This window comes from Hydra vulgaris, chromosome 05 (assembly GCF_038396675.1).
Source record: "Hydra vulgaris chromosome 05, alternate assembly HydraT2T_AEP".
Classification (NCBI taxonomy): Eukaryota; Metazoa; Cnidaria; class Hydrozoa; order Anthoathecata; family Hydridae; genus Hydra; species Hydra vulgaris.
In genome coordinates this window covers 2,421,642-2,437,020 of record NC_088924.1, presented here as the reverse complement: position 1 = coordinate 2,437,020, position 15,379 = coordinate 2,421,642, and the positions used below count along the sequence as shown (strand labels likewise).

Genomic DNA, 15,379 nt, shown 5'->3' with positions numbered 1-15,379 from the left:
TGAAAAATGTGTTCAATTCCTTCTGGCTCAGCTTCAAGACTTGCAAAGTGATGAATTTGCTTCAGAATTACACAGAAAGGCCATCGAGAAAGCTACCACACTGAATCTCGAGCAGCCTAAGGCACATCGTAGTTCCACAGTTAATGCTCCCGCTCGTTTCTCGCATGGAGCTCAAAGCCGTAATGCAGAACAATTAACTACAGATGTTATCTGGAAGAAAAGTTTCTCCGAAGCCATTGACCACTCAGTTGCAGAACTGCAGCACCGTTTTAACCAAGAAGGATTGCATAAAATTGAAAGCACAGAAGCTATTTTGATAGGTTCATACACATCCACAAATAATGCAGCCACACTAGCCAGCATGCCACTGCAAAGTTTGCCAAATAATGTCGATGCTCCTATGTTGCAGTTACAGCTGCAACTACTTCCACAGTTGTTTAAGGACTAGTCACTGCCTAAAGATTTACACCAGCTAGCAGCAGCTTTAAAAGAAACCTTGAACCAAGTACCCGCAGGTTATTTGACATGGTGGAACAGGTTGTTGTGTTGTGTTTATCTGTTCCAATATCCGTAGCTGGTTCTGAAAGGTCCTTCAGTGCATTTAGACGGCTTAATACTTGACTGCGGTCAACAATGTCACAGAGTCGCCTCACTTACCTCGCTTTAATGCACATTAACAAAGATTACCTAGACAAGGTTGACATTACAGCACTCATGAAGGAGTTTGTGGCTAAAACCCGTGAACGTTCATCCGTATTTGGGCATTTTTTACAGTAACTGTAATTGTTTTTGGTAGATTTTGTTTTGAAACCAAATATTTAAATACAACAATTTAAAAAGGATTGCAAATCTGCATTTAGCAGGGTTAATTATGCTTAAAAAAATTTCAGTGGGATAACGCCCCCTAAACACCCCATTCAGGGAGGGGTACCCTTCCCCAAGCCCCACCCATTTCTGCCCGAAAAGTAAGATGAAAAAAACAACTTTTTTACGGTACTTAAAGTTTCATGCAATTTTCGGCACTCATCAGCCATTTATTTAAATCAAGAAAAACTGTTAGCTGAACACGAAACTCTCAAGTTGGGTGCAGTTCTTTTAAGCAATCCTTTTAATTACTTAAATGAGCATAACATTTTGTAGAATCATTCCTTTTTTAGGAAATTTTCACCATTGTAATACTAATTTAAAACTCTTTTTTTAATGACATAAATTCTATTCATAAATTCTTTTAAAACTCTTTTTTTAATGACATAAATTCTATTTAGCGTATACATAAATAGTTGATATATAAAAAACTTTATATATCAACGATTTATATATATATATATATATATATATATATATATATATATATATATATATATATATATATATATATATATATATATATATATATATATATATATATATATATATATATATATATATATATATATATATATATATATATACATTCATATATAAGTACATACATAGATATTTAATTTGCAATATTCGTATTACTAACGTTTAATGTTGAAACGTTATAATGACGTTGGGTAAATATATATGAAAAACCAAATATTCATTGTTTGACATAATATGTCAAACAATGCATGATTGGTTTTTCATAAAACAAAGATAAATATTTTTGCCATAAAAGTTGTTGTATATTTATATAAACATATAAGTAAACAATTTTGTTTCGATAGTTTATTCCTAATTTAGTTTTTAAAGTAAATAATATTGTTCCTTAATATTGTTTATCTTTTTACATTTAAAGGTGTATTTTTCTATTTAATCATTCATTGATAATCATTTATCAATAATCATCGATACTTTAAACACTTTTTTTAGCAAAACTATTCTTCAGCAAATGGAATTAAATAAAAAAGATAGCAATAACTTTGATTATTTGAAAGGTAAATTTCCATTTAAATACCGATTTTTTTTATTCTTTGTTTTAATAATTTTTACAAATTTTAGTTGAAAAACTTCCGAGAGATGTGCTCAAAACGTTTTCAGATGATTTGCCAAAGCACTGGATGAAACTTGCTCGTTTTTTGAGCATAACTGATGAAGAAATAAATCGAGTTTTAAATGAGTGTGATTCAACTCGCGAACAAATTTTTGAAATTTTCAGTAGTTGGTGTAGAAATAATCCACATAAAAAATGGCTGGACATAAAATCTGGATTGATTTATTGTGAACAAAAAGATATTCTTTTTAAATGCGAAAGACGTGAGTGTTTTTGTTTTTTAATAATTTTGTGTTTAAATTTGATAAAAAAAAAACTGTGAAAAAACCCGAAAGAACATTATTGTTAATACTCAATCAAATAGGAAATGATAAAAATAAATACTTTAAAATGTTTTAAGTGATGGCGTTAGTAGTAGTTTTAAGTAATGGCTTTAAGTAGTAGTTTTGAGTAAATTTGAACTTTTCAAATTTTCTTAAAAATACTACTTAAAGTTTGTACTTTTCTTTTTACTTTATTTTTTTCAAAACATCTTTTTTTTGACTTAATTGGAAGTGTACATTAGATTTTCAAAACATCTTTTTTTTGACTTAATTGGAAGTGAACATTTGATTATCAATGCTAACAATGATTATCAATAGTCTTCAGTTGTTTTTTGTTCAGTTACTTTTTCAGTTTTACAAACTCCCAAAAGATTCTAGAACTGAAAAAAAAAATTTAATTGACCGCAGATTTCATACTATCCGCCTAAAAGTCGATATAGTCGGTTAACAAACTTTTATGTTTTCATTCGACATAACTTAGCATGATATTTGTATGTAATAGTTATACTATAACATGTGTTACTATAACTATTACGTACTAGTTTTTGGTTACTTTTTTAAAGTTTCATCTAATTCATAGCATCATAGCGATATTTATACCTAATTAAACTTTCGTCTTGATATAAATAAAACTACCAATGAAAAACAATTCTGGAAAACTATGAAGTCATATTTTTTTTCTAAATCAGCATATGATTCTATAATCTCCATCAAGGTAAAAGGAAATATTATTTCAGATGATCTTATAAAGGCCGAAATAATTTCAACAAACTGTTTAATAAAAACATTATAGGGGTTAGTATTACTAAAGAAACTGAAAATAATCTTAGAAACAATTGAAGACTTCTAAGATTTTTTTGAAACAATTCTTCTAAGATTTTTTTGAAACAATACTTCTAAGATTTTTTTGAAACAATTGAAGTCTTCTAAGATTTTTTTGAAATATCAGGCAACAAAAAAGTTCGTGCGGTTTTGCAGATCCATAAATAAATACACATAAAAACAGTTTTAATAAAGTTTATTCTGAAAAATAGTCTCCTTCAGCAAAAGTAACTTTCTCCCATCGTGAAACAAGCTGGTATATTCCATTTTTATAAAAGTCTTAAGTTTGGTAGCTAAAAAATTGAATTAACTCGTTTTCGAGATCTTCTCTATTTCGAAACTGTCGATTCCTCATATGATTATCCAGGGCCAAAAACAGGTGATAGTCGCTTGGTGCAAGGTCTGGTGAATGCGGAGGGTGAGGTAGAATCTCCCATTGTATACGTGCTAGAGTTTCCCATGTGTGTTTTTTGCGGTATGCGGTCTGGCGTTGTCCCGGTGAAATACAACACCTTTTCTATTTGCCAAAGCTGCTTATTTTTGGTGAAGAGCAACCGAAACTCTCTCCAATTGGGCTTAGTATATCTCAGCAGTAATGGTTTGTCCACTTGGTAGCAATTCATAGTGAATGATACCTGCTGTAGTCCACCATACACACAGTACAACCTTTTGTTGGTGAATGCTTGGTCTAGGAGTCATCTGTACTGGATCGTTACTGGCTTGCCAATGGTATGTTTGTTTTTTGTTGCAGTACATAATCCATTTTTCGTCGCACGTCAACATCCGGTCAAAAAATGGCACTAAATTGTGGCGGAAAAGCAATGAAGAACAAATGGTTAAGCGCTGTAGCTTGTTTGTTTCACGCAACTCATAAGGTACCCGTTTGCTCAACTTCCAACGTTTTCCAAGTTGGTGCAAATGTAAACGAATAGTTTCATCACTCACACTAAATCTTAAGGCAAGGTCCTGACATGTTTGACTGGAGTCCTGCTCGATTGCCAGCTTGATATTTTCGCTGTTTACGATGGATGGTCTTCCAGATCTTGGTTCATCTTCAAGGTTTTCATTTCCAGAAGAAAATTTTTTAAACCATTTTTGACCCGTCCGTTCTGCTAAAGTACCTTCCCCAAAAGCAGCGCATATCTTACGACAAGCTTCTGCAGCTTTGGTTCCAAGTTTGAACTCATAAAGTAAACAGGCGCGAACTATCGCTTCTGACACAGCCATACTCCACTTAAGACTTTCAAATTTAAAACGCACTAATAAAACTTATGAAACACACTGATTGATTCTCCTTAAAACAAGCTTTAATTTATATGCAAAATCATCCCCCCACCACAACCAGTTTTCTTAATACATTTCTTAGAAATAGGCAATTAGGATAAACCGCACGAACTTATTTGGTTGCCTGATATAAAATCTAATTTTTAGAACTTTCTGAAAAAAGAAAATTGAAAAAATCAATACCCTATTTTTTCTTGTATCATTCTTATTGCAATAATTTCATTACAATAAGAAAATATGAAGATATTATAATTAATAAAACATTAATTAATAACACGCAAAAGTATGTTTACATAGTTAGTGATAACACACAAAAGCATTTTTACATAGTTGGTGATACGAACATAAACTTGTTATTGGTGTTAGTTGGTGATACGAACATAAACTTGCACGCTTCTAATAATAATGTTAAAATTTTGTTGATACTATCCTTCAAACAGTTTCATTCCAACAATTATTAAGCCCACCAGAATAACTAAAAGTTCCTCAAGAATAGTCGATAACATAATAACGAACAATTTCCATGTTTGCACTGGTATAATTACGACAGACCTTTCAGATTACTTTACTATCTTCCTAACTACTAAAAATATACCACCTAATAACAACTTTCTCGAATCTCTTATATAAAAGGGAGAAATCAAAAAAAAACTCCTGACAAAAATTCAAAAATTTTCTAAAAAACAATATTGAGTGGGATCTTATATTGCAATCGAGCGACGCGAACAACGCCTACAAACTGTTTCTAGTTCAATTTTGTAAATATAATGAAAAAGTGTTTCTAGTTTTTTTAAACGAAAAGTAACTTTTGACTCCCTGGTTGTCTAAAGGTTTAATCAAGTCCTTTAAAAAATAAAAAAAAATCAACAACAAATTCTTAAAAAATAAAACTTATAAAAATAAAACAACTTACAAAAATTATAAAAACCTGTTTAAAAAAACAAAACAGCACTCAAAAAAGATTTATTATCATCCAAGTTTGTTATAAAAAAACTATGGAAATGCTAAGAAAACATGGAATACGATTAAAGAGATAGTCGATAATAATAACTGTACAAAAAGCAATTTACAAAAAATTAAAAAACTTTTGATTGATGGCAAGTAAGTCAGTGATGAGAAAATAATAGCTGAATATCTAAATAGGTTACTTCTTAATTTGCGTCACAAATTAGCAGCAGAAATGTAATTATATTAAGTTAAATGTTACAGTGTTCCATGACGTCAAGTAGGTTTGTAATTAAAGTGCGTATATATTTGATAATTGTTGTTAATATGTTTGTACGATTTTGTATATAATTGCTAATGTGTTCATATGGTTAATGTGAAGTTATAAATATGTTTATGTGGGTTGTAATGGTAATATATGAGGTATATGATTTAGTATAAATTGTGATTAGAATTTTGTAAGAGACAAGTTCTCATTGAGTAAAAAAAAGAAAACATCTTGACTTAATGTTACATTTCTGCAAGAAAACTACAAGCTAACCGGGCCATGAATTCAAGTATGAAATTATTCGATATGTTTGAAACGTATGATGGAACTTCAGATGCGGCGGTGTGGATGCAAAGAACCAAAGTAATAGCTGAAATGCAGTACAAAAAGCTGGAGCTAATTTTTCCAATTCTTCTCAGAAAAACTGCGTATTCGGTTTATGACGCTTTAACCATTGAAGATAAGCAAGATGCAATGGAAGTCGAGCAAGTACTGCTAGCAGCGTTCTCATTGGATGTTTACAGTGCGTATGAGCTTTTCGCAAAATAGAAGTTATAAGATGGAGAGAGATGATGTGTTTTTGGCTGATTTAAAAACATTGGCTTATCTTGCGAAATTGTCTGAAGAGACAGTAAAATCAGTAAAAACTGCTTCTAAATTTTCACCTGCTAATTATTTGAAATTATTTGAAAATTATTTGAAATTATAACTTTACGGCCATAGCAAGCATACCAACCATAGCATGGCTTTTTGTCTGCCTAAAAGTGGTAAAATTTCTTTTCAGAAATTTCTTTTTTAGAAAATGTTTGATTGACAACTCCTTGCATTAAGTAAAGTTCTTAAAGAGGGCATTTAGCTATAACCAACATACAATCTGGTTTGTTATAAAAGTGGAAGGTTTACTGTGGTCATGGTGTTTGTGGAATCTCTTTTTTTATTCCTTCTATAATCTAGAACCTAATAAAATATGTGTTAAACATATATCAAATTTTATTATTAAACGGGTGACAATAATTTGATAACAAAAAATTATTTAAAATATGATGTTGTTTAATTTTACCTATTGTAGCATTTTCTCAGATCATTCGTTTGCCAACCTGCACATCTATTGTTCAAAAATTTGGAAGAAATATATATATAAATTGAAGTTTATATCACATATCTTCTCTTCCTTCTGTGTATTGTAAATGTGATCTTAATTTAACATGGTAACAAATTTAACAATTGTAATCTAACATAGTAACACAATCTTATGTGATTGTAATTCAACATGCAATATGGGCGAGGGGTTTGTTAAAGTGACTGCAGACTATTTGCTACAAAGAAATAATTTAAAATCAGCTACATAAACAAAAGAAACATTTTTAGGTTAAACAGCAGTTTCCGGTTTTCATAAGATTCTTTAACTTGAGAATATATACAAAGAATGATCATTATGTGAACTAGTGCTGAGCACAAAATCCAGATCAATTCATATCCGGATTACCGATCCGGATTGATCCGGATTGAAACAAAAGTAACAATCCGTTTAATCCGGATTAAAATACCAATCCGGATTATGATATAAATCCGGTTTATTCAAAAAAAAAAATACTTGGAAAAATTAAATATAAAATTTAAAAAACTCAACACTAATAAAAACATTTGGTGAAAATTTAAAGTATTTACATTGAGTTACAACCATATAAAAAAATCAAAATCAATTTTGTCGAAAACTGTTTTTGCGTAAAAATTCCCATTTTCCCCGATTTTTTTGAAAACTACTGAATAATGATATTAGATGTAGGTAAGTACTCTGCTTAGAAGTAAGTATCAGACCTTTTATTCAGTTACTGACATCCGTAAGAGACTAGACTACTAGAGACAAGAGAGTACCCAATACCTAATAGTTAATACATATTAAGTATTTTAGTAATGCACAGGACACAAGATTACAAGATGTTAATGTTGTTGAATAATATTGATTGAGATAAATAATTGACAATATAATAATAGGATTGTTTATAACATAATAATAACACAATTTTTAATGAAATATACACACATTCGTAATTTTACGAGCTACAAAAATGCGCAAACTATGGCCGTTTAATCGTGCATTATTCGATATTTCGCCGAATATTTATTTTTTCATGCATGTGGCCGTACTAGTTGGGTCTCCTAATTCTAATCTTCATGGGTTATTCTATTATTACGTGTATTATTGTTGTTCAGAAGTGCTATAAATATATATTGTGTGCGTTCTACAACGAGTTATCAGTATCAATTATTATTGTACTTTTATTAATATTTAAAAAAAGTCGTCAGTCATGAGGCAATGTTATTTATTTTCAGTACTCACTGTTCTGTAGTTTTTTGTAGTCTACTAGTTACTAATTTAGAGCTCAGTAATTTGTTATTACATTAGTACTTACTACGTATCGTATCGTAATTTGTATTATATCATTTGTATTTTGTTATTAAACTGTTGATATTTTAAACTTTACCTATTAAAAATGTCTCAAATTTGGACAAGTTTTACCAAAGGTATTGAAGAACACAACAAGCACTTAGTATTATTCAATGCCTGAATTTGTATGAATTGCATACAAATACGCACATAACATCTCCTTTTTTTATTAATAAAAATAGTAAATACCTACTTGCTACTTTCTAATTCCTAGTTCCTACCTCATAGGTGGGTATCTAATAATAAATTGTAAAAACTCGAAAACCCTGGTGTATTTGCTATTAGGGGTCTTATATTGAGTCGATTGTCAATAGATTTGAGATCGTAATTCGAATTATTTAGGTTGATACTTGATAATAATGAAAAAATAGCTGATTATCTCAAAAACAATGAAGCCGGATTGGATTCGAAATCCGAATCAACGGATTGAATCCGAAATCCAAATCGACGGATTGGGTCCGTGAATCCGGATAAAACGGATTGATCCGAAATTCGGATTAAATAATTGTAATCCGTAATCCGGATTGGTCAAAATAATGCTCAGCACTAATGTGAACACCTTTTTTGCTAGATAATCTCAGTTCTTCCAACTTTTTAAACTCCTCAGTTTCATCCTCGGTTAATCAACAATTTATCTCTGGGTGATAACTATCTGATAAAATTGCTGGAAAAATTTTCAGAAAGCCCTGTCCTCCATTAGCCATCACCTAAATTAAATAAATTTATTTATGAAAATTAAAGCGCGTTAAAATATATGCGGAAGTGGTGTAGTGGTAAGAGCGCTCGCTTTGTAAGCGAGAGGTTCCAAGTTCGACTCCCACCACGTCCCTGGAAGTACCGCGCTCAACTTAGTTTCTCCGCGCAGCGACCTTGCTCGGCAAGGTTCGTGTTTCGGAGTTAAAGAGTTGAGAGAGGGTTGCTCTCCACGAATAACAACTAAAAAATAAAAAAAACAAAAAAATGAGTAGCCTCCTCGACTGTAGTAGCCCCCCTCGGGCCTTGGGGAGGTGAATAATCTAAAAAATAAAAAAATAAAACAAAAAAAAACTTAGTTCATAATCACTTACGTATTAAAAACTTAGCTCATAATTTGCCTAAAATAAAGATGTTAAAGACAATTTATTTTAAATGCATAAATAATATCATAGTTATTACTTCTCACATTTATTGTCACTTTCAATTGTAATTAATCGATACAAGTTCATGATTTTATTAATTTTTATTAATTTAGTTTAATAGAGTAATTAAATTTTATTAATTTAGTTTAATAGAGTATCTAATATATAGTAATAAAAATTGTTTTAATTAAAAACCAGATATGTACACAAATGATATAGTTATCCTATCAGTTATTTAAACCGTACATTGGCGTTTTTTCATAAAGGTCGGTTTGAAAGTAATTTAAAAATCTTAGACTAGCAGCTAGGATTTTAATTTGAATAGATTTGTAATGTACAAACAAAATTGTTAAAGAATCCGGAAACAGTCTTCGTTGACATTTTTATCGATCTTGAATTTGTTGATGTTGAGGCCAGTGTGTGTAGTTTACGTGTTGCAAAGATAAAAATGAAGATTTTGTATTAAATTACATGTTGTAATAATAAAAATATATATTTATTATAAAGCATATTTTATTTCTAAAGAACGCAGAAAATATAAATAAATATAAACTGTGTTTAAAAACAGCTAGACAATGTAATGAAAGATTTAAAAAATGGTTTCTTAACTCAAAGACAAGCAGCTTTAAAGTACAAAGTATCCAGATCATTATTAAAGACTAAGATTTACCTCGCTTACCTTAAAAAGTATGGTAGTCACTTTTTACATCAACAAAAAAAATATGTTTAAGACTTTTGCAACACAATTATCTGAGTTTGGCTTCCCTATGAAATCATATCATCCCAATGAATTCATATCATTCCAATGGATTCATATCAGCTTTGGAAAAGAGAGTTTAGGCAAAAAGGTGTTAATCCGTTAGACGTAATATAGGTTTAGATTCAACAACTGATTTAGTTAGCAAGTTATTTTTAAATTGTTAAGTAAATGTAAACCATCTGAGTAATCATCACTAGATGATCACTCAGATGTTTCCATAAAACCAAAGCAACATAAAGTATATAATGTTCCAGGCATATGTTTATGGGAAATTACGTTATAAACAATTATTAAAGTATAAATGCAAATAATATAGATACATCTAGCAGTGTTATAAGTACATTTGAGAGCAACAACGTTAACTTTGCTGGCCCAAGTATCTTGGGCCAGCAAATATCACTGTTAACTGTTAAACTACTTATAGTCCTTGTCTAATCTTTATTAATGTAAAAAAAAGTAAAACAGAATCTCCTAATTATTCAGGGTCATTTAGAATCATTCAGCGAAAATTCAGCAGAAATTATTTGAAAGTAAAAAGGTCACTACCAGCAGAGCAATTTTTATTCACTGTTCAGAGATAATTGATTTTAATTATTAGCATAAAAAATTTTCAAAAAAGGGATTTTATTCAGTTCCTGAACTTGGTCAGTTAATCATGTTTTAAAACTTTTATTTTGTAAATTTGTTTACTTTGTTTATAAACTTACTGTTTTGTTTTCTTTGTACACAAACCTTACTGTTTTTTTATTACTTGGTACCTAAATTTGTTAACTTTGTTCCTGTATTTCGTTTACTTTGTACCTGTATTTTTTTGTCTTTGTACATTAACATTACGTTACTAAATCTTGTTTTATTACTTTATTTTGGTAAACTTATGTTCTTTATACCGAAACATTCCTTGTACCCAAACATTGCTGTTTTAATTCACGCAGTTCAAGGTATAATTAAGAAAATACTTTTTTACTGGATTATAAACCATTTAAACTCTCCAAAAATATTGCGATTAATTTCAAGTTGTTTTAATTATCTATGCACTTCTAACTTAATTTGATCTTTGAGTAAATAACTTCTTTGATTTTCATACAATAGACATTAAGGGACAAAGCTGGCTAAAACCCACACCCCCTTCTTCCTTCTTAATTAGTAACTTTTTTTTAGTTAAAATTATGAAATGAATTCTCATTATAGTGCTAACAGTACGTTCAATATTTGGCATCCAACCTTCTTCAGAAAACTTATTTATACGTGAACAGGAACTTTCTAAAATTCATCAATGTTTTACCATGTTACATGGTACAAAAAAATCAGCGTTAGTATTGTATGGAATGTCTGGTGTCGGGAAAACACAAATTGCCAGAAAATATTGTGAAGTTTATCATACCTTTTATGAAAATTTTGTTTGGATAGATGCAGCATTTGGAAAACTACAATCTTCAATGAATAACCTTTATAAATTATTAGGATTTTTTGCACAAGGTTCACAAGGCAATTCTTTTAATATAAAAGTAATAACTGAAAAAATTCACAACTATTATAAAAATGAAAAGACTTTGTATATTTTTGACAATGTCGACGATGAAAGCGTTCGAAATTTAGAAATGTACATTTCAAAGAAACCGAATTCATTTACTTTAGTTACCTCTCAATGGAGAACGTGGTCAAACAACGTAAATCAAATATTCATTGATGTTTTTTCTGATGAAGATGCTTTTGCTTATGTGAAAAATAATATAAAAGAACCCAACGAAAATATAAGATACCTAATTAAAGAGTTTGGTAATCATCCATTCGCTATTACTCAAGCAATAAAATATATAAAAATACATAAAATTTCCATAGAAAAATATATAAATCAATATAGATCGAGACCTGCTGAAATATTAGACGATCATAACCTTCCGACTGAAGCAGAATCAAAGTCTGCAATAAAAGCAATTAATTTAGTGTTATTGAAATTAGAAAAAACTAAAACTATTCCATTTAAAATATTAAACTGTTTATCTTATTGCGATGGTCAGAACATAAGTAAACAATTTATAATCCAAATCTCAAAACACATGACAATAAATGATGAACACTTAGTAGATGAAGCCATTGGTTTACTAATGAGTTATTCCTTCCTAGATCGTTTCGATGATGAAAAGTTTATAATACATGATCTGACACAGTTGTCGGTTAGATATTTTCAAAATAAAAATTCAAGTACAAATACGTATCTTAGTCTAATGGAAGACTACTTCAGTTTTGAGTTGAACAAATTGAAAGATCACGTAGACTACAGGAATAGTTTTGTTTTTCATTTTCTTTCCATGTTTCGTATTAACAGAAAGAGTTTTTCGAAAACATTCCATCATAAAACCACTCTAATAAAAGATTTATTAATATGTCGAGGTTTATTTCAAGAAGCAATGGAAATCTTAAAAACTATTCAAAGTTTTAATGCAGAAACCTATGGAGAAAATAATAAACTCACTCTGGAAACAAAAAGTAATATTGCAAGCTGTTTATGCAAAATGGGAAATAGCAAAGAAGCTTTAGAAACTTTCTACTCTATTGATGAAGTAGCAACTGAAGTTTTAGGTATCAACCATCCATCGACAATAAGTACAAAAAATAATATTGCAGTCTGCTTGTGCGAAATGGGGAAATTAAATGAAGCTTTACAAATTTATTATTCTGTTAATGAAATAGAAACTGAAGTTTTAGGTATCAACCACTCAAGTACAATTGAAACAAAATGTAATATTGCAATCTGTTTGACTAAAATGGGAAAATATAATGAAGCTTTAGAAATTTTTTATTTTGTTGATAAAATAAAAACTGAAATTTTAGGTACAAAGCATCCATCTACAATGGCAACAAAAAAAGATATTGCAAGCTGTTTGGATGAACTTGGAAATTTTAACGAAGCTTTAGAACTTTTATATTCCATTGATAAAACACAAACTGAAATTTTAGGTACTAAGCATCCATCTACAATGGCAACAAAACATAGTATTGCAGGCTGTTTGGACGGAATGGGAAAGTATAACGAAGCTTTAGAAATTTATTATTCTATTGACAAAATACTAACTGAAACTTTCGGTAACAATCATCCAAATACAATGGGAACAAAAAATAATATCGCAATCTGTTTAAACAAAATGGGAAAAAATAAAGAAGCTTTAAAAATTTATTATTCCGTTGATAAACTACAAACTGAAACTTTAGGTATCAATCATCCCTTGACAATGGGAACAAAACATAATATTGCAAACTGTTTGAACAAAATGGGAAAATATAACGAAGCTTTAGAAATTTATTGTTTCTTTGATAAAACTTACACTAAAGTTTTAGGTATAAACCACCCAACTACAATGGTAACAAAATGCAATATGGCAAACTGTTTGCAAAAGATCAAAAAATATAACGAAGCTTTAGAAATTTTTTATTCTGTTGATAAAATGCAAACTGAAACTTTAGGTATAAACCATCCATCTACCATGACAACAAGATATAATATCGCATGCTGTTTGTGCGAAATGAAGAAATATAAGAAAGCTTTAGAAATTTATTGTTTCGTTGATAAAATACAAACTGAAATTTTAGGTATTAAACATCCATCTACACTGGGAACAAAAATTAAAATGGCTAATTGTTTGAGCGAAATGGGAAAACATAGCAAAGCTTTTGAAGTTTATTGTTTTGTTAATAAAATACAAACTGAAATTTTAGGTACCAACCATCCAACTACAGTTGTAACTAAAATTAATATGGCAAACTGTTTGCGTGAAATGCGAAAATATAACGAAGCATTAGAAATTTACTATTTTGTTTATAGAATTCAAACTGAGATTTTAGGTATCAAGCATCCATTTACCATGGCAACAAAAAGTAATATCAATTGTTGCTTAAGTTATTTAGAAAAACGGAAAACAAGCAGCTTAGCATTTTGGTTTTTGTTTTAATATGTATTTTTAGGGCGACTAGATATTAACCGTAAAATTTAAAATCTTTATTTATCATTAGCGTATGTACTATTACTATTATTATTATTTCTATTACTATAATAATCATAAAACTATAGTAATTATCAAGCTTAGATATTTTTAAATATTTTTATTTTTTATTTTTTATTTTTACCGGCTTGCTATTTTTTTTCATGATACTATAATGATAGTATAAAGATGCTTGATTTTGTTTTGTTAATTTGATTTAATTTCAAAACATGAAGTTACATTTCAAAACATGAGGGAAAGTTTAAAACACGAGGTTACAGTTTAGAAGATGAGATTACAGTTTAATACATGAGGTTACAGTTTAGAACATGAAGAAATGTTTAAAGTATGAGGTTACAATTTAGAATATATGATTACAGGTAAAAACATGAGATTACAGAACATGAGGGAAAAGTTAAAAAAAAGTTTTTGATACAGTTTGAAGGAGAGTTCTGGTTTTGACCAATTCAAGTGTGTTATTATTATTAATATGTTATTGATAATTCGAAACAAAAATTTTTTATAGTTATTTTTATTTTTATTTTACCTTAGATTTGTTGATTTAATTTTGTAAATTTTAGCTTAAAAAGTTTTTAAATATAAATTATTTAATCATTTTTTAATGTATTTTTTGTAAATATTATTTTAAATATATGGGAAGGGTAGCTCCAGACGGCGGGGAACTGCGGACACTTGATGTACAGCTTAAACTAAAGAAGCTATGTGATTTTAAACACTATAAAAACATTATTTGAGTGAAAAAACGGCTTATGCAAAATACCTATTATAACATGCCAGAGCGATTGCCTTGGAGTGCAAGATTATTGTTTCCAAAAACAGAAGAGCGATGTACCATCATATTTGATTCACATATTAATATACTTAATTTTTGTGTAAACTAATAACTTTTTATTGATTAAAGGTATATTTTTATTTACAATATTTATTAAAAAAAAAAGATTGGTTGAATACTTTAATTCACTGGTTTTAAAACTAGTCTTTGTGAATGCGGTATGATCGGGTGGTATCGGACACATGTTTTGAGGGTGGTTCCGGACAACTTTATTCATTTACAAATTAAAAATAAGCAACTTTTCTTTATAAATAATAATACATTTAACGTAACACACAAACCCATTATAGTAATTCATTTAATTCCAATTCACAGACCTAGAATTTGAAAAAATATTTATATTTCTAAATGATGACATTTTCACTCCTATTCCTTTTATATCAGAGGCAATTTTTAAAGGCATTTTTTTTTTAAATTACAAATTTTATTTAATTTAGGATATTAAAAAATAGTACATTACAAAACATACATTACAAAAGTTTTTGTTTATTCTTACTGTCAAAGAATATATTTTTTTAAATTTTTTTTTTTTTTTTTTTTTTTTTTTTTTTTTTTTTTGTTCTTCACTACATAGCCTTCCAAACGACTGTCTTATGCGACTTTTTTTTGTAATTTTTAGATAA

General features: G+C 29.2%; 1 protein-coding gene across 1 annotated transcript; it reads left to right on the top strand.

Annotated features, from left to right (window-relative positions):
* The first annotated feature begins 1,760 nt into the window (after positions 1–1,760).
* LOC136080447 (uncharacterized) lies at positions 1,761–14,518 on the top strand. Its single transcript, XM_065797089.1, has 3 exons — positions 1,761–1,901; positions 1,966–2,220; positions 11,115–14,518. Exons 1-3 carry the CDS (start codon positions 1,856–1,858, stop codon positions 13,871–13,873), a joined length of 3,060 nt encoding a protein of 1,019 aa, XP_065653161.1. The 5' UTR covers positions 1,761–1,855; the 3' UTR covers positions 13,874–14,518.
* The last annotated feature ends 861 nt before the right edge of the window (positions 14,519–15,379 follow it).

What these genes read in the sequence shown, in the direction of transcription:
- LOC136080447 (XM_065797089.1), top strand. Translation starts at nt 1,856, where the DNA reads ATGGAATTAAATAAAAAAGATAGCAATAACTTTGATTATTTGAAAG. An exon ending in TAACTTTGATTATTTGAAAG is followed by an intron (nt 1,902 to 1,965) that starts GTAAATTTCCAT and finishes TACAAATTTTAG; the next exon opens with TTGAAAAACTTCCGAGAGAT. An exon ending in TCTTTTTAAATGCGAAAGAC is followed by an intron (nt 2,221 to 11,114) that starts GTGAGTGTTTTT and finishes TTCTCATTATAG; the next exon opens with TGCTAACAGTACGTTCAATA.